General features: G+C 42.5%; 2 protein-coding genes across 5 annotated transcripts in view; both read left to right on the plus strand.

Annotated features, from left to right (window-relative positions):
• The first annotated feature begins 780 nt into the window (after positions 1-780).
• BLOC1S4 (biogenesis of lysosomal organelles complex 1 subunit 4) overlaps positions 781-19,147 on the plus strand; it is a 30,499-nt gene continuing 12,132 nt past the window's right edge. Inside the window, exons 1-5 of one of the 3 annotated variants that reach the window (XM_054815302.1) lie at positions 781-1,063; positions 1,570-1,641; positions 2,631-2,732; positions 3,534-3,668; positions 6,796-8,287. In XM_054815302.1, the coding sequence (XP_054671277.1) occupies positions 851-1,063; positions 1,570-1,641; positions 2,631-2,732; positions 3,534-3,668; positions 6,796-6,894 (621 nt within the window). In that variant the 5' untranslated portion in view covers positions 781-850 and the 3' untranslated portion in view covers positions 6,895-8,287. Of the gene's footprint in view, positions 1,064-1,569; positions 1,642-2,630; positions 2,733-3,533; positions 3,669-6,795; positions 8,288-19,147 lie in introns of those variants that run through there. The other 2 variants (XR_008575723.1, XM_054815303.1) reach the window with 2 other exon arrangements.
• The window catches only part of GLIPR2 (GLI pathogenesis related 2), a 28,097-nt gene continuing 26,138 nt past the window's right edge, over positions 17,189-19,147 (plus strand). Inside the window, exon 1 of one of the 2 annotated variants that reach the window (XM_054815304.1) lies at positions 17,189-18,230. In XM_054815304.1, coding sequence (XP_054671279.1) covers positions 18,218-18,230 — 13 coding nt within the window. In that variant the 5' untranslated portion in view covers positions 17,189-18,217. The remainder of the gene's footprint in view (positions 18,231-19,147) is intronic. The other variant, XM_054815305.1, reaches the window with a different exon arrangement.

The following is a 19,147-nucleotide window of genomic DNA, read 5'->3' on the forward strand; positions in this document are numbered from 1 at the left end:
AGCCGAGAATAGCTCCAAAGCCGATACGTAGAATCACAGAATGGTTTGGGTTGGAAGGGACCTCAAAGATCAGGGCAGGGACACCCTCCACTAGACCAGGCTGCTCAAAGCCCCATCCAACCTGGCCTTGAACACTTCCAGGGAGGGGGCAGCCACAACTTCTCAACATCACTGCTTTGTCATCATTTGGCAATGTGACTTTTAAGGCTTGCAGGCATTTTGTACTCGTTTGCATCAGCTGGGGGGGGGGGGGGGGGGGGGAAGCTTCTGTTTTTGTACGCGCTGCATGGATAGCTGAAGTTGTTACACTAGTTGTGTCTCCAAGCTGAGCTTCAGCCTGCCTGCCCCAGCCATTTAGGTTTTGCACATCGAGGCCCCCTCGGGTACGAGATTAAATTATTGAACGGGGCTTTAACAGTGGGTGGCTGAGAGAACAGAGGCACGTCAGTCCTCTTTAAAGGACAAACCCTGCATAAAAACGTGCCTGCGGAACGAGCGGCGTTTCTGTCTTTAACTCGCCGAGCGCACAGAAGGGACTCGCCGAGAAACGGGGGGGAGGGGGTCTTCCGCCTCGGGGCCGGTGAGAGGCAGCGGCTGCTGCTGAGCCTGCGGAGCCTGAGGCTCGGGCAGCCAGACGCGAGGAGGGCACCCCGGCGCACGGCCGCAGGCGATACGCGTCCCTGTCCCTGCCCCCGGTGCCGGAGGAGGCCGCAGGCCGGGCCGCTCCCCGCCCCTTCAGAGCGCGCCTGCGCCGGCTACGCCCCGCGGGGAGCCCTGCCCCGCTCACGTGAGTAGCGGCGCTGCCTGACGCGCGGAGGGACAGGACGAGGGGCGGGTGGCTGGAGCTGGCATGGCGGCTGCCGCGGCTGAGGGGGCTGGGGCCGTCGCTGACCCGCCGGGCGCTTGCCCCGGCGCGGACAGCGGGAACGTCTCCCAGAGCCACAGCAGCGCGTCAGGCCTCGGGGAGCCGGAGGACGACGACGCCTCGGAGGCGTCACTCAGCGCCACCGCCGCCGCCTATTCCGCGTACCTGCTTGCCGACCGCAGCCTCTTCAGCGAACAGGTGAGCGGCCGCGCCGGGACGGGCCGCCTCGGGGGAGCGGGCGGGGGACTCTGCACCGCCCCTGCGGCCGGCCTGCGGGGCTCCCCGGGGAAAGGGAGCAACAGCAGGCCCTTCCCCGGGAGCAGCCCGGCCCCGTCGCCGGGTGCCCGGCTCACGGAGCGAGGCTGCCCCGGCCGAGCCGGGGAGCAGGTGGGACGGGAAAGGGGTGTCACGGGAGGGACCGGCAGCTCTCTGGAGCGGCGCGGCTCGGCCGCGTTGGAGAGCGGGGTGGCTGAACACGCTGCGGCCGTTACGCGGCCTCGGTGAGGTTTCGTGCCAGACAAGCTAGACCGGTGTGTCCGGTCATCTGCACCGAGCGTAGCCAAGAGGTGTCACAGCTGTGGGACTTCTGTTCAGCTGGTGTCAGTCTGGCTGGCCTCTGTGCTCAGAGGTTTTGTTTGGGAGAGCCTGGGTTGGGGTTTTTTGTGTGTGTTTTCAAGTACCTTTCAAGTATTTTTATTTTGCAGATAGAAAGCTTAGACAAGAGTTTAGAAGACTTGTTGACCAGAGTGGATGAATTTGTGGGAATGCTGGACATGGTGTGTATAACTTGCACGTAGCTGTTTTTGAAGTCAGGATACAGTTTAATATGTAGTGCCTCATTTAAAAACATGAGATGGGAAGCAGCCTTTGGTCTAGGCAGCCAGATTCTGGTATGAAAATAGGCTTGGTAATTGGATAACTCATGGACGAAAACTATTAAACTTTCATGCTGGAGCAAAATATGCCCATATAGCTATATATTTACATAATTCTGTTTGTATGTTTGTCCTTTACATACATGGCATCCCATTTTGAATGGCATAATGCTAGATATTTAAAAAGACAATCCAATATTCTGCTTCTCCTTTAACAAAACCCATCCTCTCTGGGTTTTGTAATCAAAGTATCTAATCAGAGTTGCCAAATCTCCAAAGCTAGATTTGTCTTTAGGGGACCCTTTCTTACTCTTTCATCAGAAAGGCAGCTTTGTTTTCACTTTTGCATCGGAGGAGACAGGGGAACTGAATGGAAGGTTTCTGTAAGTTGACACTGGTATCCAGGCTGTCTTTTGAAGCACATTGTGTTCTCCTGCACTACTCTAAGGGCAACTTTATTTTTTTTTTTAGTCAATACAAAGAAAAATACTGTGGCCTGGCTTGCTTTTGGTTTTTTTTGTAAAGTTGAAGAATTTTACAGGTAGTAAAATTTAAGTAAAAATTTTAGTTTAATATATTTGATTCTTTAGTGTGTCTTGGGAAATGTTCCATCTCTTATTTCTGCTAAGGCTGAGGCAGCCTATTTTTAATATAATTATAAAGGTAAATATTTGCCTATGCAAAATAAATTTTGTTCAAAGGCACTTACTAAACTGTACAAAGAAGCTAGTTTATTAATTTTAATCTAGTATTTTTATATGAATACTAATCCAGTATTTTTAAACTTTGAGTTTTAATCTGTTAATTGGAGCACAGTTCTAGTTTCCAGAATAAAATCTACTACTTAACATTTTTATTCATTGGCTTTTGTATTATTTCTTGAATTTTAGATTCGAAGTGATTCCTCTCAAGTTGTCAATGAAAGTATACCTCAAATTTACACAAAAGCTACAGAAATGAGGCACATATACAGGAAGATTGACAAACTAGAGGTATGCGTTTGATATCTTCCAGATATATTCCATTTCTCAATAGGGAGAAGAATCAACAATATGCTGTAATGGTGTGTCATCTGCACGTGCACGCACATGGAGTGGATTCAGATCCATTTTCGTAGAATACTTTGGGTTGGAAGGGACCCTTGAAAGTCATGTAGTCTAACCCCCCCTTTTTTTGCTCTCCATGTCCAGTCTGGGCTCAATACTACAGGGTTAATGAAGAGAACACAATTTATTAAGAGTTTCTGGAGACTATGAGCATTCTAAAACAAAAGGCCTTTTTAAAAAAAAAAAAATCAATTTTGTTATTTACTGCTTGAAGCAAGGCAGCCATCTTTATTTTTTCAGAAAGTAATAGTACCACTTTTTGTTTGTGGGGTTTTTTTTAATAGAATCTTTCAAAGTTCTTGTCTTGGGAGCTATTCAGAGACTAGTAGAATGAGAGGTCTGTTGATCCCTGGTAAAGCTTCAAAACTGTGATCCAGATTCTTGGTCCCACTTTCAGTAGAAAGGCAGACAGAAACCTGAATTCTAAGTAGTGTAAATCAGTTATTTGGAAGACAAATAGGAAAAAGAAGACTGACTGTTTATTAGATTTAACCTGTTTGTGCAGCCTTTTAAGTATCTCAATTAGTTTTTAGCAATAAAATGGACTTGTAGGTGGAAGGGAAATAGATGATGGAGTTTTTGACTCCTCGTTTAAGTAGTGGGACTTTTGCCACTGTTGTGCAATACATAATCCTGTTTTAATTTGTTAGTGAAAAAGTTGGATTTCTTTTGTTTTCTTCACACTAGGCTTTTGTGAAGATGATTGGAAATAGCGTAGCTGGACTGGAAGAACGGGTCATAAAGGCAGAAACAGACCTTGGAGCCTTTCCGAGCACATTCAAGAAAATCTTGCACACAATCAGCATACCATCATTCCTTAATGTAAGTAAGCTTTTTGTTATCATGTGAGCAGCTTAGTTGCTCTGCTTACCAGAGTGGATGATTAAAATAATAGTAAGTTTGTTGCACATATATCTGAATTGAACTGTAAAACTTTCATATACTGTATTAGGCTTTTTGCTAAGTTCTCAGTCTTAATTTAAAAAAAAAAAACCCTGAAACTTAAAAATTACACGTTCTTACAAGGATTTGTGTAACTTTCCAAAATAAGGCTGAATACACAAAGAAGGGAACATGATGGGCACAGACAAGCTCATAATGAACAAGCCTTTATATTAAAGCATCCCTGATCTCTGATGGTATGCCAAGCAAATAGGAAGAGCCTGTACAGACAGCACTGTTACAGGATCATACTGCATTAAGAATATCACTGCAGAAATGTTACCAAAAAAGGAAATGAAAGCTACACCACACAATATTTTTAAAATAAAGGTTCTGAACCACCTGATGCTTCTTGGCATCACCTGCCAATATACCATTTATAAGTGTTCCTCCTTGTGTCTTCTCAGCTCCCAGATTCTTTTCTATCTTTTCCTATATTCATCCTGTACTAGCTCAGGTTTCTGTACCATAATACTGGTGAGAATGCTGAAACAAAGTAGGTTTGCAGAGGGGGAGAGGAAGATGGCTGTGACTGTCGAAGTATTTGTGCTCCTACATATTGCAAGCACATGTAACAGCAGAGAAAAATAGTTGTAAAACCACTATGTATTGTCTCGGTAAGACTCAGTTCAGGAAACCTGTTCTTCGCTGCTACTTCCTGCTTAATCTTTGTTAGTTAACTTCTCATTCTGTTATTTTCTTTAGTGTTGAAGTTTAGAGTGATATAATTTTTTCTTTAGAAAGAAAACAAACTGCAAAGCTGTTGTTTATGGGCCAATTGCAAAAAAAACCCAAAAAACAACAGCAGCAGTTGTCTTGAAGGATGTTGAGCAGTATTTTCCATTTTGTTGCTAAAACCAGTTGTTAACCACAGCATTACAATCTTCAACTGAAAAGTTTGGAAGTTCTAATAAAGTGCTTTTTTAGTGTTGCATGGGAAAACTTTGTCAGCTTATCAGTTTTTCCACAATTAATAAGGAGGAAAGTCTTTGAAAGTGTCAGCAACTGAGCCTGGCATGTCCAGTGGTTTCTTGGTTTGAGTATGGATAGCAATAAAATCAACCCTCAGAACTTACTGGTATTAATTGGTTAACTAAAAGGCAGGTCACTGTTCTGCAGTGGTACTGAGTATTGCATAGTAAAATATCTATTTTCACTAGTAAACACAAGCATGTCTGAATGAAAATGCCTACAGAGATTTCTCCTCATGCCTAACACTGAATTAGCTCACTCAATATATCAGCCCTTTAGAAAAGAAGGCTATACCAGTATCATGATTTTCACTGTAGCTGTAGTTCACATTTTCCTGCTACAATTTTAATTTAGTCAAGTCCCCTCGCTCTCTTCCCATTTAAACGTATTTGTTTCTTTACACAAAGGATATATTTTGTACTTCTTAAGCTGTGTATTTGTAATCTCACTTTCAGATTTTGCCCCAAGTTCTTCCCTTGTGAATACCAGGCAGTGTAAAGTACAGTACTGTAAGGCTTCTAATATCACTAAGGATGTAGACTCTTTCAAAAGGTAAAAATGTCTCCTAAGCAGCTGCAAAAATAACTAATCATAAATGTGTGCTTAGGCAAGTGTGCCTCCCTATGAATTTCCTCACTAGATTGAAATTATTCCCTTCTTGCCCATATGCAAATATAGGGCCTCTTAAATTGGTGTCATGAGTTGCAGAATACTTTAGTGACCTTTGTTCCCCTTGCTTGCAAGGTGTTTTCTCATAGGGCAGTACAGAATAGGAAATAATTTTTAAAAACAGAATCTTGATTTCAAAGATTGTTTTCACATTTGGCAAAACTTCTGGTATAGAGAATGTTGCTAATATCTACTCTATAGATCTGATCTTTGTTTATATTTTTTTATTTCATTATAACTTAAATGGCAAAACAAACTTATTTCAGAGAAATGAATGCTATCATAAAGACAAATATAATTTAAATGTCGTCATCCAGCAATTTTGTATATAATGGAATATGTACTTATTTCATATGGAGTACAAGTATAGAGCTCAACTGAATGTTGGAAAAATTCCACTTAGCTGTTTTGTAGGTATGCTTAGTTATATCCTCATGTTGGTACCATAAAAGCATTCCAAACTCCAAGTATACTAATGATATTTGGTATGCTTTTAACTTTGCTATTGCTAAAGACTCTAATTTCCTCATCCCAGACAGGTAAAAAAGTACCTGAAGATAGATCTCTGCAGACAAACTGACTGAGAGCTGTGCAAAATTTTTTAATAAATGAAGTTTTGATTTCAAGCCTTCTATTTAAGACCATATATTGAAAACATAAACTGGCTCTGTGTTGCAGTGCAGCGTTAATTACACAAAGGAGGGCTGACATGATAGTGAGTAGTGGTCCTTGCTGTTGTCTCTTTAAGTGAACCATTTGGTAAGGCAAAACAATGTACAGTTAATATTTCAAAGAAACATACACTTTTCCTGAAAAACAGTGTAACAGCTCTTTTTCCAGTCCACTACTGTATTATTTAGAATATATGTACTATGCCATATCATTAAAACATATACTTGATGAAGAAGCTCAGCAGGAGCAGCAACCTTCTCAAAAGAAACATTTGCTAGGTTTGTTTCCATATGAAGACTTTTTTAACAGAGTAAATGACAACACAGGCTAGGGTTAACTCAGAGGGAGCGGCTGAGAGGCCAGAGCAAGAAAGGTAAAGGTATATGGCTTTGGAAGGATGAAGGTTGCAATGACTATACCATCACCTGGAAAATATTACCCATTTGACTCCTGTAAAGCTGGCATATCATACACCTCCCAGAACTGTGTCTCTTCAAGTGATAGAATGGCAAAAGTCAAATGCTGCTTTTCTTCACTAATGTTAATAACGCTCAGAGGCATCTGAGCTATGATTAAAAATTCGCCTAAGGGGACATGCCTTCAAATGTTTCCTGTTTTGCATTTTAACTCTGTAGGCTTTGCTTTAAAACTTGCTTTTTTAAGAAGGTGAAAAATAAACTTATCTCATTTGCAGAAATCATCTTCCTCACGACAACAACAGACCCTCTATGAACCTCCAGTCCTCTTCAAGACTGAAGACTATTTTCCATGTCTTAATGAAGCACCTCATTGATGATTTTTGCGTTGGGATTGATATGAATCAGCCAGAACAGAGACAGCCAAGTGAACAAAAGAAATGCTAACCTCAAAATAGCTGCATTTCTGAACATTATTGATGGCATATTGCCATTCTGATTCTCGTTGTCTTCCTTCAGGCAGTGTTTTCAGGTAATCTTTGTTTGTGGACATTATTTCAAAAGTCTTCCTAAAACAGTATAAATTTTCAGATTATATTGGGTAAGAAACTTCACAATACTTCTGCATTAGATTTTTTTTTTTAATAAGGAAATAATAGGAAACATACTTTTTTAACACATAAATATGTGCTGCTGCAAGAGTAAATAGCTGTACCATGAGGATATCGTCTTCTTTCCTTTTTTTTTTCCTAATATACTGAGGTGAAAGAAAAAATATGCATAAAATCACCTACTCCAAGTTTTGGAACCTGGTCCCTGCAGTTTGTACAATGAAATGCACCACGTTGGGATGTACAAGTTGCAAGGGGAGGACTTGGAAGATCAACAAGGAATCAAGGACATGGCTTGATGCACATGATCTAGTTCCAGTTTACAAAGCAAACATCCTGCCCCCACTGATGATCATCAGGTCACAGTGACCTGAGCTTCTGATTATTGCAGCATTGTATTGTTTGATGTGTAACCAGGTGGGCGTGATATATATATGTATATATAAAAAATATAACCTGCTGTCAGAAAAAATATCTTAATTTGAGGCAGGGACATCCCTGGACTGAGCCTCAATCGGGCACCTAGCCAGACTGTCCGCTGTTCCTTCACAACCCTCCGTGTAGTTACTGGGGCTCCCTGCGCTGATTGGAGTGTAAGTATATTATCAATAAACTAATAGCTAGCTAACCCCTGCTTGTGGTCTTGCATTTCACCTGATAGTATCAAACTGCACCATTGTTTCTGAGAACCTTTTTGCCTACAGCCTTGTATAATATCTAGCAGGTGTTAATCAGAAATTGTTGCATTCCTCTGAACAATAATTTTACCATCACTGTTTCATTGCCAGTGTAACTCACTACAAAGATACCTGTTTACCATAAGATGTATGTATAGATATGATAAAAGCTCCATTCACAAGATATGCAGGATGGACTGAATGTTAGAGGTCATCATTTTTTCATAGCTCCCGGACAAAAATCAACATGATCTGTCTTCCCTAAGTATTTATGTATATGGTAAACTATGCCTGAAATAGATAAAGATCAATGTTTGTACTTAAGTATTTTTTTGGACCTGCACATTTTGTTTCACTCTTGAGCAATACTGCTGCAGGTGCTATAAAGCCTAAAGAAATTATAGAAGGATGTACATTACTGATATGAAAAGAAATGGATTAAATTATTTATCTGACCAAATAATAAATTATGTTTAAAGATGCACTGGATTAATTGACGTTTTCAAAACCCATAGCAGTTCATTACTTCTCCTGGCCATAACCTTCAAGGTTAAGTAGTTTTACCTGCAATTACTAAGAAATCAGTAGCAAGCCTAATTTGGATTCTGTCCTGCACAAATACTAAGATCCTGAGCTGTACGGAGTAATGCAGAGTTAGAAATAAGAGCAAGATATCTTGCATCTGCATCTATGAAGAAAACTTTACCTGTTAAAATAGTAAATATTTTCAGGTTCCCCTACTAGAGCAGAAAAAAAAAAAAAGATTTTTTTAACTGCTGACAGTTTTAAACTTCTTCAGTTTTCATAGGAAAAAACTTCTAGTCTTGGACCAGCTACCAAGAAAATCCCATGTGCCCAGACAGAGGCCCTGCTTTGAAACGCCAAAATCCCCGTTAGATTTAGCTGTGGTCAAAGAGGATGCTCTTTCCATAACGCGGGTTAGGAATCTCTAGCCACTGCAGCTAAATCCGTCAGGAATGAGGAGTCTTCAACTGTGGGGAGCTAGGTTACTGTGGCAGGCTGCGCTTTGTCCACTCTGCTGCTTTTGTTGATTCTGCTTTAAGCCGATGGGTGGTAGTATAGCCTAAAGGTGGGAGTACAGGCTCCAGCTGATCTCAGAGACTGAGAGAACTTTGCCTTCTTGCTTGAGGTTATCTGATCAAACTTTTAATGCTGGTCATTTTTATGATTTTGCAAAACAGTATAAGTAGTAGTCAAATTATGCATGATGATCAATGTTTAGAAGTCCTAAGGAATGCACAAAGAAGAAAAAAGGAAAACAAGGTACTGCTTATGGGCAGTACTGAACAGTGCTGGTGAGACAGAATGCAGTCACCTGTGGATATGTAGTTTGAAAAAGAAGAATTGAAATAATGCCTTTGGAATTATACCAGACAAAGCAAAAAGATAGGAAAGCCAAAGTATCCTGTCTAAAATCCACACGAAAGACTCAAAACATCACCTAATTTTTGTCAGTTTTAATATTGGCTGTACATTATTTGATGGACTATTAGTTCAATAGAAAAAATACATTAACATTACATAATTAGTTATAAAATACGATGTTTTCAGTCAAATGTGCTATCTATACAGGATCTTGAATAGTCTTTAAAAAAAGTATATTTAAAATACAGATATATAAATGAGCTGACAGAGCTAAGAAAATGAATTGAATGTTAGCAAGGATTCTGTTAGAGTTCTGAGTGAAAAGACAAAGGGATAGAATTCACAGGGGAGAAAAGGCACTTGCTGAGCATCAGTGAAGAAGGAAGAGAGAGATAAGTTTCCAATTTGCTTTGTCATCTCCTGCTATTCAGAAACTAGGTTTCTTGATAATAGCTTGATGCCTACATTGTTTAAAAATAAATTAATTGCCATATGTTTCTTACAGGTGACACTGTCAGGATTTTCTTTACAAGCAAGTGGTCTAGAAAGCAACCTTTTTTAAAAAAAAAAAAAAAAAGAAAAAGCAGTAGCTGAAATTCCTGCAATCCTAGGACTTTAAAACTGAGGGCTGGCACTAAGTATGACAGGAGCATCTGAAATGTTTCTCTGACTGTGAGTCAATCTAAAAGCTTTGCAGAGAACTGCAAATTGGCAGAAAAGCTGGTTCAGATTGATTCATACCAAAAAAAAAAAAGAAAGGAAAGGAAGGGTAAGAGCCTCATGCAGGAATGGAAGAGGCAGAAAATAGCAGAGCCAGGAGATAAGCCAGGCCAAATGCTAAGGCATAAACTTGTGGTGACAGAGCTTTGAGCAGCGTGAACAGATGAGGACAAGATCCCTCAACTGGGAGGTATGAACGAAGATCCACAACAGACCTGACGTACACATGTGATTTTGTTATTTGTTCACAGTTTTGGAGCTTTTAATCTTTTTTGCCTCACGGTGCGCTACTCCCAAATACACAGTTTTAGGAGGAGCTTTAACTACTAGAAGAACTGTGAAAGGACCAGGTCGCCGTTGCTGCCTCTTTCACGAAAGCAGTAGGACTTGCAGGTAGAGTTAGCCAGACCATTGGACTGTTCTGGCTGAAAATCAGTCCTGCCAAGGTGGTGTCACCACGGAGATGTACAGCTGGGGAGATGCCTGCTATGGAATTAGCATTTGTTTTCCTCATGCTTCTTTGATTAGGCCTTTCCTTAACAGGGATGGCTTTGCAATTTGATTAGAAGCCTAGAGGGAAAGAAAAACAAAAAAATGGGGCATTGGGAATAGCCTTCTCATTGTTATTGCAGAGAAGCTTGTGTGCTGTGTGTCCTGCTCAGCTGCCTGCTTCCAGCAATGTTTTATCAACTCCAATACAGTGGTTCAACTGCTGCTGATAAGCAGTACCCTCGTTCTGGGTGTGTCAGTGGTTGCTGGGAATTTTTTTGGAAGCATGCCTGTTGCATCTAAAATCGAGTGTATTGGAAGACTGTTAAGGGAAAAAATACTTATTGAGGGGAAAAATACTAAACGATATAATTGAACAAAAATCACGTTTTCTTTCTGGATTTATTAGCTTGACTTTTCCTGGATTTAATTGTTTTTATAATCGAAGGAAAACACAAAGCAGTAATGCCAGAGAAATCTTGCCTACGGAAAGTCAACTATCACGTTGTTAGCCAACAAGGTAGATGAGCAGTGCCATTGCAAACTCATTGCATGTACCAGTGAGATCAGTCAAGACTCTGCCAAGTGAGTTGGATGAAATTATGGGAAGGACACAGAATCAACAATAGAAAGAGATCAGCAAAAGCAGGGCTAGGTGATCTTCCAGTGCCCGTTTGCACCATGGAACTGTCTCTAGGTGTGAAATGGATTCTTTTCAGATCAAATACAGCCAGAGACTTGCTCTAGGAGTTTGTCTCACATGCTACAGCTGCTGTTGGGTATTCATTCCATGCTGCTGGCCTTGAGCTAGTCTTAGGTCAAGATGAAATTCAATGAAACATTCAGCTTGAACATCAGGTTTCTCCTTACAAATCTGCCTCTGCTGTGCTGAACTACTTGCAAAGACAGGCATAGCCCCAGGGTGGTAAGCAGCACTCTTCAGGAGTAGGAAGACTGAATCAAAGCTGCATGATGAATGCAGATGTGATGGTGCTGGGGTTTATATTTGAGGACTTGAGTGGGTCACTGATACAGAAATGAAATTCATGCAGGAGAATTGTGAAGAGAAGATCCTGATGTAAAGGTCAGGTAGGAAAACTGCTGGAAGGGAGATGATGGAGGAGTGATGTGGCAGAACAAACATAGACATTCTAACTGAATTCAGAATAAGGAAGTGTACAGGAGATGGAAGCAGGGGCAGGTGATCCAGCAGGACAGTAGAGCTGCTGTTTGGTCTTGCAGGGATAGGGTTAGGAAAGCCAAGGCTGACCTGGACTTGAATCCGGTGAGGGACGTGAAGGGCAACAGGAAAGGCTTCTACAAGTCCATAAAGACCACAAGGAAGACTGGGTAAAATGTGGCCCGCTGCTGAATGCAGCAGGGGCCTGGTGGTGCAGGACACAGAAAAGGCTGAGGTACTCACTGCCTTCTGTGCCTCAGTCTTTACTGGGCTTGCCAGTACAAGAAAGATAGGAGCATACTGGAGTGAGTCCAGTGCAGAGCCACAAGGAAGATTAAGGGACTGGAGCATCTCTCCTATGAAGAGAGGCTGAGAGAGCTGGGACAGTTCAGCCTGGAGGAGAGAAGGCTCAAGGGGGATCTCATCAGCATGCAGAAATACCTGAAGGGAGGGAATGAAGGAGAGGGAGACAGACACTTCTCAGAGGTGCCCGCTGGTAGGGCAAGAGGCAATGTGCTCAAAAATAAAAACTCCTTGCCAAAGCACCTTCTCTGCTGCATCCCACATCCATTTTTTTTTAACCTTGTTCCCACAAACTTCTTTTAATATCCTCTAATTCTTGTATTGGAGAACACAACTGACAGTCATTAGCCATCTGTGTCGCTCATCATCTTGTAGTAATGTCTGTAATTTCCCTTTCCATGATCTCTTCCTTGGCTGAAGACTCACGGAATCATAGAATGATTTGGGTTGAAAGGGACCTTAAAGATCATGTAGTTCCAACCCTGCTGCCATGGGCGAGGACATCTTCCTTCCACCTGCTCAAAGCCCTTTTGTTTTGTGTACGAAGCTTCCATGTCCTTGTTGTGTTTCTCTGATCTTTTTCCACTTCTGCTGTATCCTTTTCGAGGTCAGGAAACCAGGACTGCCCATGTAATTCAAGGTGCAAGCAAATCAGAGGTTTAAACAGGACCACAATCGCATTCTCTGTCACCTTCTTTCTTTCTTCTCTAATTATTTCCAATATCAGATATGCTTTTTTGTCTTCTGAACATTTGAACTGATGTTTTCAGGACCTATCATAATTGTGTGATCTCATTCATGAGTAACTGCTCAAATTTACTTTCTGACTCATAAAGTGGTTCATATACAAGGATATTTTAATGTAATGGCTAAATATGTGTCTGTTAAGCAGGAGGTGCTTCCAGTTAGTAGGATGATGGTTTTGCTAAAACAAAGGTTACTGCATATGTGGATCTGATATAAAAAGTAGCAGATTGCGGGGCTCTGCACAAGAAGGCAGAATCACAGATGCTAAGGAGTCAGTATGTTTATGTATGGATATACATCTACCAGAGGTCAACAGCTGGCCCAGTTATATCCTGTGTGTATTTGTGCTCAACTGGGCTGTCATTGGACTTCTCTTATCATCGCCACGGAGCAGTGGTCCTGGAAAAAAAGTATTTACGCTCGGCCCAAGGTACTGTGCTGAAGCAGAGAGCCTGTAAAGTGTCCTAACACCATGCGCCAGGTACTGTTCAGCCCACCGCAGCCTTGGAGGAGAGAGGTGACACTTTGTCACACTGACAGGAGCCCTCTTCCTTTTGAATGTCCTCAGATCTTTTTTTGTGCCAGAAGTCCTTCCAGGGTACTCTCTCCTCCCCCTCTTTGCCTTAACTCGTCTGTACCCCAAGGCTGACCTCACCCCCACCTCTTAGTGAGCAATAGGGGCTCCATGTCTGTCTTTGTGGCAGTGTGCAGGGGAAGCACTCTGAGCATCTGCAGAGGTGGGAAGTGACACTCCTTATGGAGGTTGTACTCGGTCATCTTTTTTCTCTGGCTTGGAGCTAGCTGGGAACAACCGTGCTGAGGGTTTTCCTCTGGTTCTTCTCTGAAGCTAGAGCCCCAGTAGTCTGGCCCATGTTGAGGAACATGCTGAGGCTGAAGTGGGCATTTCACTGCCCTGTTCTGGTGAGATGTGCGTACCTGTGTTCTCAGACATTGAGATAGTCAAGGGCTGAGCCTGAAGAATGTCAGCTGGGGGGGGTGGGTGCTGGGCCTCTAGAGATGGGCAGTGCCTGTGCCACACTCTCCTTTGGACAACAGTATTCCCACATTTTGTCCCCGAAACCTCTGCTTTGAATCCAGCCCTTAAGACTGTTGTTGGTGATTAATCACCCGCTACTTTTATCTTGCAATGTGTAGGAAGAAGTTAAAGTCAATGACTACTCTGCAGCCTCCTGTTTTCTGTGTGAGGGTTTTGTGGATTTGGTGATCTGATAACAGCAAGGTACTGAGAAAAGAGGAATAGCCTTGCTTTTGTACTCTTGCTCTTTTCAGATCAGTTCTTTTCATTCTCTTCAGAACCTGAGAGTTATGGATATCTCCTTTTGCAAGAAAAACAAACATCTCCAACTATGTTAAAGTTGATTTTTTGTGACCTACTACACAGCCTGGATTACTTTGTTTAATTTGGGTGAAATGGCAACACCAGTTTGAGTCCTACAAGCAAAGCCTGACAAAACCAGACGAGGAGGAATATTCTCAAGTATTCTTGCATCATTTTTGCCCCAATATGCAAGTTGCATTGATAGTCTGGTGCGTCATTTTGCTGTTCCCTCATGGTTCTTGTCACCATATGTGATGTAATATATGATATATTCATAAGAATGTGGTTGATCCTTAGGGTCACTTGTTAAGAGTGTCTGAGGAGAACAGATTTGTTATATTTAGTTTTGCTCAAAATCTTTTTGTATGCATGGTTTGACTCTCAGAGAAACTGCTTACTGTTGTGTTTAAAAGAAGGCTGGGGGGGCGTACGCACCTCCTTGGCAGGGCTTACGTATGACAGCCTTGTCACATGTCTGTCCCAGTCTGTGCGGGCACCTGATTGCATCTGATTCATACCGATTGATGTTATGAATTAATGATTCCAAACATTAGTGATGACAGGCAATTGCATCAGCTGGACCCATCAGAGTGTGCACATGTGAAAGGGTTCATCTCAGGCCTTCTTAAATGTGTCTGAACCTGCCTGCAAGCAGTTGGAGATCTGCATAGGCAACAGCTGGTCAGCTGTTACTTCATCACTTGAACTGCTGCTGGAACAGAAATCTGCAGGCTGAAAGCCATGATGCTACTGGGGCCCTTGCAGCAGACACGTCGCTGGTGCAGAGTCCTGCTTGGGTGGGTTCCTTGCCAGACGGAGCTGGGTACTCAGCTGTGGAGGCAGACCTCTGCGAAGACAACAGGTAGCCTGGGGTCTGCTTGGGGTTTCTTGCTCTGTCAAAAAGATACCTGTTTAGTCCTGAGTTTCTACAGATTTAGCCATATATGGCTGGCTGGTGGAAGCTACTGGAGGAATATAGGAGGCTGTCAGCACGTGGCTGTGAAGACTAAGCTTCGTGCGACAACAGGCAGCAGCACAGTCCCATCTGGGCCTGGGAATTCACGCTGCTGGTTCTACCCCACTGGCCTTGCCGGGTCCCCGTGCCCGGAGGCAGTCTGTGGGGCACCGCAGGACTGCCTCTGGCTACTCACGGCCGATCACAATGAGAGCAGCGGGTCGCGCAGGGCAGGCTGGGGGACAGTGAAGAGAAACGGTGGGAAGGGATGCAGGAAGCTCCCAGAGGAGACAGGAAAGCAAAGCAGGGGAAGGATGTGGGTTTACATATGGTAGCACCGGAGGAGGTTATGAGACTGTGGGCATTAGCGTCAGTCACGTCGAAGTTGGGGTTGATGCGGATGGGTGAAATGGATTTGCTTTAGTGGGAGAAGAGGGAAGATAGGGTAGAAGGAGGAATCTGTTTTGTCATTTGAATGTCACATACTCAGTTTGACACCAAAATTTTAGCCACAGATTTTCAGGATGCAGATGAAATAGCTCTACTGCACATGAATTATCTCTAACTCCCTTGATTGTTATGATTCAAGCACTTCCTTTCAAATTGCATTTTTCCTTCTTATGTGCTCTATAACCTATTTCCAGAAAGAATATTTATTACACCAGTCTTTAGTAGTTAAGTGTTACTTTTTCTAGCCAGCTGTTTTCGTTCTGTTTTCCTTTTAGCATAAAGATGGAACAATTAAAAATGAGTCAATCCACATTGTACTTTTTTTTGCATCTTTTCCAGAAATGTTTAGTAGGTGTTGCTATAGGAGGCAGAACGCTGGACTCACATCTGGTTGTGTCAGGGCATTTCTGTTTCTGTAAGATAGTTTCCAATGCCCACTATTGGATAATACCAATGTCATCCTAGTATCTTCTTCGTGTAAAGGAATCATGCAGTAAATAAACAAGCATGTATTTGGAGGTGCTCTGATCCATCATCAAGCAAATGGGAAATCACATTTGTTTCCACTCAGATGTCAGTATGTTTGATACTACCTGAAAGTGGTAAAAGGGTATTAATGATTTACAGTTTGCAAATTTCCCTAGCAGTGGCTTTTATTTAATCGCTTTCATTATTTTCAAAGATTTGACTACATTCTTAATTATTAGTGTACATACTTCCTCCAAATTTCCATCTGATCAGCAATATTAGTTAGTGTGGAAATTTCATCAGACAATGTTAAAATGCTAAAAAAGCCCAGCTCCCCCCTTCCTCTTTGTTTTTGTGTATCTCAGCTTACGTTGTTTTCCAGTCTCTGATGAGTCATGGCATTTACTTTGTACTGATACTTTTCACATTTTATGCCTGAGCAATGATTTTGATTTCCTTGTTTTCTGATCAGAAAAAGCACCATTTTTTTCCTGTAGGTAACACTGGATTTTTGCCAGACCGGAGAAACCTTCTTTTCCAAGTTATGACTGCACAGGATATTGTGAAAATCCCATGCAGGTGTCTCTGGTCACTCTTGAAGATCTTTATGCTGTTTTCTTAGTAGCAGTCCAGATCTCGAGGGGATGTCGCTTTATAATGCAGCTGAATATTATAAAGATCTAAAACATAAACAGTATAAAATATAACAATCAACTGTGAGGATATAAATGAACAGTTCAAATACCAGAGACTCCCAACTGCGCAAATTTTAATTCCCTTCTACTATGTGTTAAGGCCACAGGGTGGCACGGGGTGTTACTGAGCACTGATACGTGTCCTACGTACAACCCAGTATTTCAAGTTTAGCAGAGTATTTTTAGAGGCTAGGGTTCACAGGCTGGCCCATGGTTTGTTCATTCCTGTAAGCAAATAAAACAGTGGCTTTCGCCTCCAGATGAAGGGCTCTGATAGTACCAGCTCCAGCTCTCCTCCCTGCTCCTCAGCCAGGAGCCGCCACTCTCGTGGCAGAGGGAGTGGGAAGAAATTTCCTTCTGCACCTCCTCTGACCTCTTCCTCCTGCTCTGCTGCCTGCCTTGCTGTCAGGAAAGGGAAGATGAGTATGATCTCACACCCTGCGGTTACCCCCATACCTGTTCTTAGTGATCCCATCAGTGATGAGATAGTGACGCCTCCCCGGCCTGTGTTTTCGCCTCACCAGAGAAACAACCTCAGGAGGGGCAGTGTGTTAAGGAAGGGACGTTGTCTTCCCCACCTGTTGCTGCTACTCGTTTAAAAAGGCAAAAACCCTCAAAAACTCAAAATCTTTTTATTTCTGAGGTCTTCTTTCTTTTCTTGTCACGGAGCTCAGCCCCCAGAGGTAGATGAAGGATAATTAAAACCTGCTGAGCCAGTGAACTTGGCACAAAACCAAGTAGAACCTCGAAATTTTGAAAGGTGTTGTAAAAAATCGGGAAGCGTTAATCTCAGATAATTTTTTTGTGATGATAAAAAGATGGAAGTTGGAAACACGTAACTGAATTATTATTTGGAGAGATGCAGCATTTCTGAAGTTACATCAAAGTATCATGTTAACCATAGTTGAAGTAGTTAATATTTGCCAGATTACCCTGAGGTATTTTGATGTAGTGTGGCAATAACTGTGTCACAGCCTGCAGCGTGCTTGCGCAGATAAAATTAAGTATACGCACATCCAAGTCTTTTTACAGAAATACACCATCAGCACGGTTCCTGTTTAACCTGCAAAATCTTATGCTGCATTTTACTAATACCTTCTACAGATTACATTGTAACAGTGCAGAAAGTGATTTTTTTTTTTTTTTTTTTACATAAAATGTAGTTATACTTTGAACTGCCTTATCACTTGCCTGTTTCAACTTTAAATACAATCACTGGGTAAAACTTTATGAAGTCTTTAGCTGTATGAATTAACCTCATGGATTATGCCCGCTGTGGCGGCAGAATTATTTGTCAGCAGAATTTCTTTTCACAGCCTACTCTTATCAGAAGACAGCCACGATTACTAAGCTAAATTGGTATGTGAAACCATATGGTGTTTTGGAGCTGCTTGGTTGCTGTGGAGGATAAATAGCTCCTGACCCTAAACAGGATCTTTTTAAGAAAAAAAAGCGGTTTCCCTATGCCTTATAAGGCATGGGCAGGCTTACTCCAGTGCTGAAGAAGGGGCGGTAACGGGTTCATGCTGCTGAGTTTTCTCCGGCAGCGGTCGCAGGCGACTGAAGAAGTTGCGCTGAAATTGCAAACGCTTCATTCCCCGGCACTTAGCAGCAAAACTCAGTGAAGAGAGGAGGCATCAGGTGAAATTAAAAAAAAACCCCAAACACTACCATTTGATCATGGGAAAATCAGGTGAGCAAATGCCTTCGTGCAGTTGGCTGTGTATTCTTACAATGTCCGTGCCTGGTTTTGTGCTTGGAAAGCGTTGCTAAAGCGTTAGTGGCTTTCCTCTGTGAAAGCTGCTTTCATTTGTGCATGGTACAGCCTGGGAGGAGCTATCTCTCTGATACAAGGCTAGATTGAAAAAGCAAGAAAAATGACTCCCCCTCCCCAACCTGCACAATGTGGACGCAGTTGTATTTTCTATATAGCTTACATTTTGTAACTGATAATAGCTCTGCTTTGCTGTATGAAATAATTATAAGCCCTATAGCTTTAAAATTATCTTGTGCCTAGCTGTCTGATAAAACTTTCCCGCCTTGCAGATAGGCAGCAGGATGCTTTGAAGGGGACGCTTTTAATCTCCCTTCCTCTGGGAAGGATTTAGACTTCAGATTTGGTTACTGTTTAACTGAGTATAGCCTTGCCGAGATCCTAAGTCTCTCCCCAGCTGCGCAGATATTCCTGAAGCCTCTCCCTGCTGCTGGCTGCGCTGTCGGTCCTTTCCCCGTGGCCACCGTCTGTCTGCGTGCCCTGCTCTGACGGCCTTGACTGGGGGAGACTCCTCCGAAGCTGCCAAGGAGCCCGAGACCTGAAGAAGAGACAGCTCGTGCCCGGGGCTTTCTCCATCTTTGTCCTGTTAGAGGCATGAGCGAAAATCTGTGCTGATCTTCTGAAACAGCTGCGAAACTGGAGGGTTAATTTTTGTTCTTGTGGTTAGGACGTTATTTCTGTGACAAATCAGAGCCTGGCGGCATATTGTCTGTCCGTCCTGTGTGTAAACAGCACGTATAGGACACGCTCAGCAAAACCTAGTACTTGCTTCGCTCAAAAACATAGGCCTCTTCCAGAGAAACTTGAAGAAAATCTTTGTGCAGGTAACTCCTTAA

This window comes from Grus americana, chromosome 2 (assembly GCF_028858705.1).
Source record: "Grus americana isolate bGruAme1 chromosome 2, bGruAme1.mat, whole genome shotgun sequence".
Classification (NCBI taxonomy): domain Eukaryota; kingdom Metazoa; phylum Chordata; class Aves; order Gruiformes; family Gruidae; genus Grus; species Grus americana.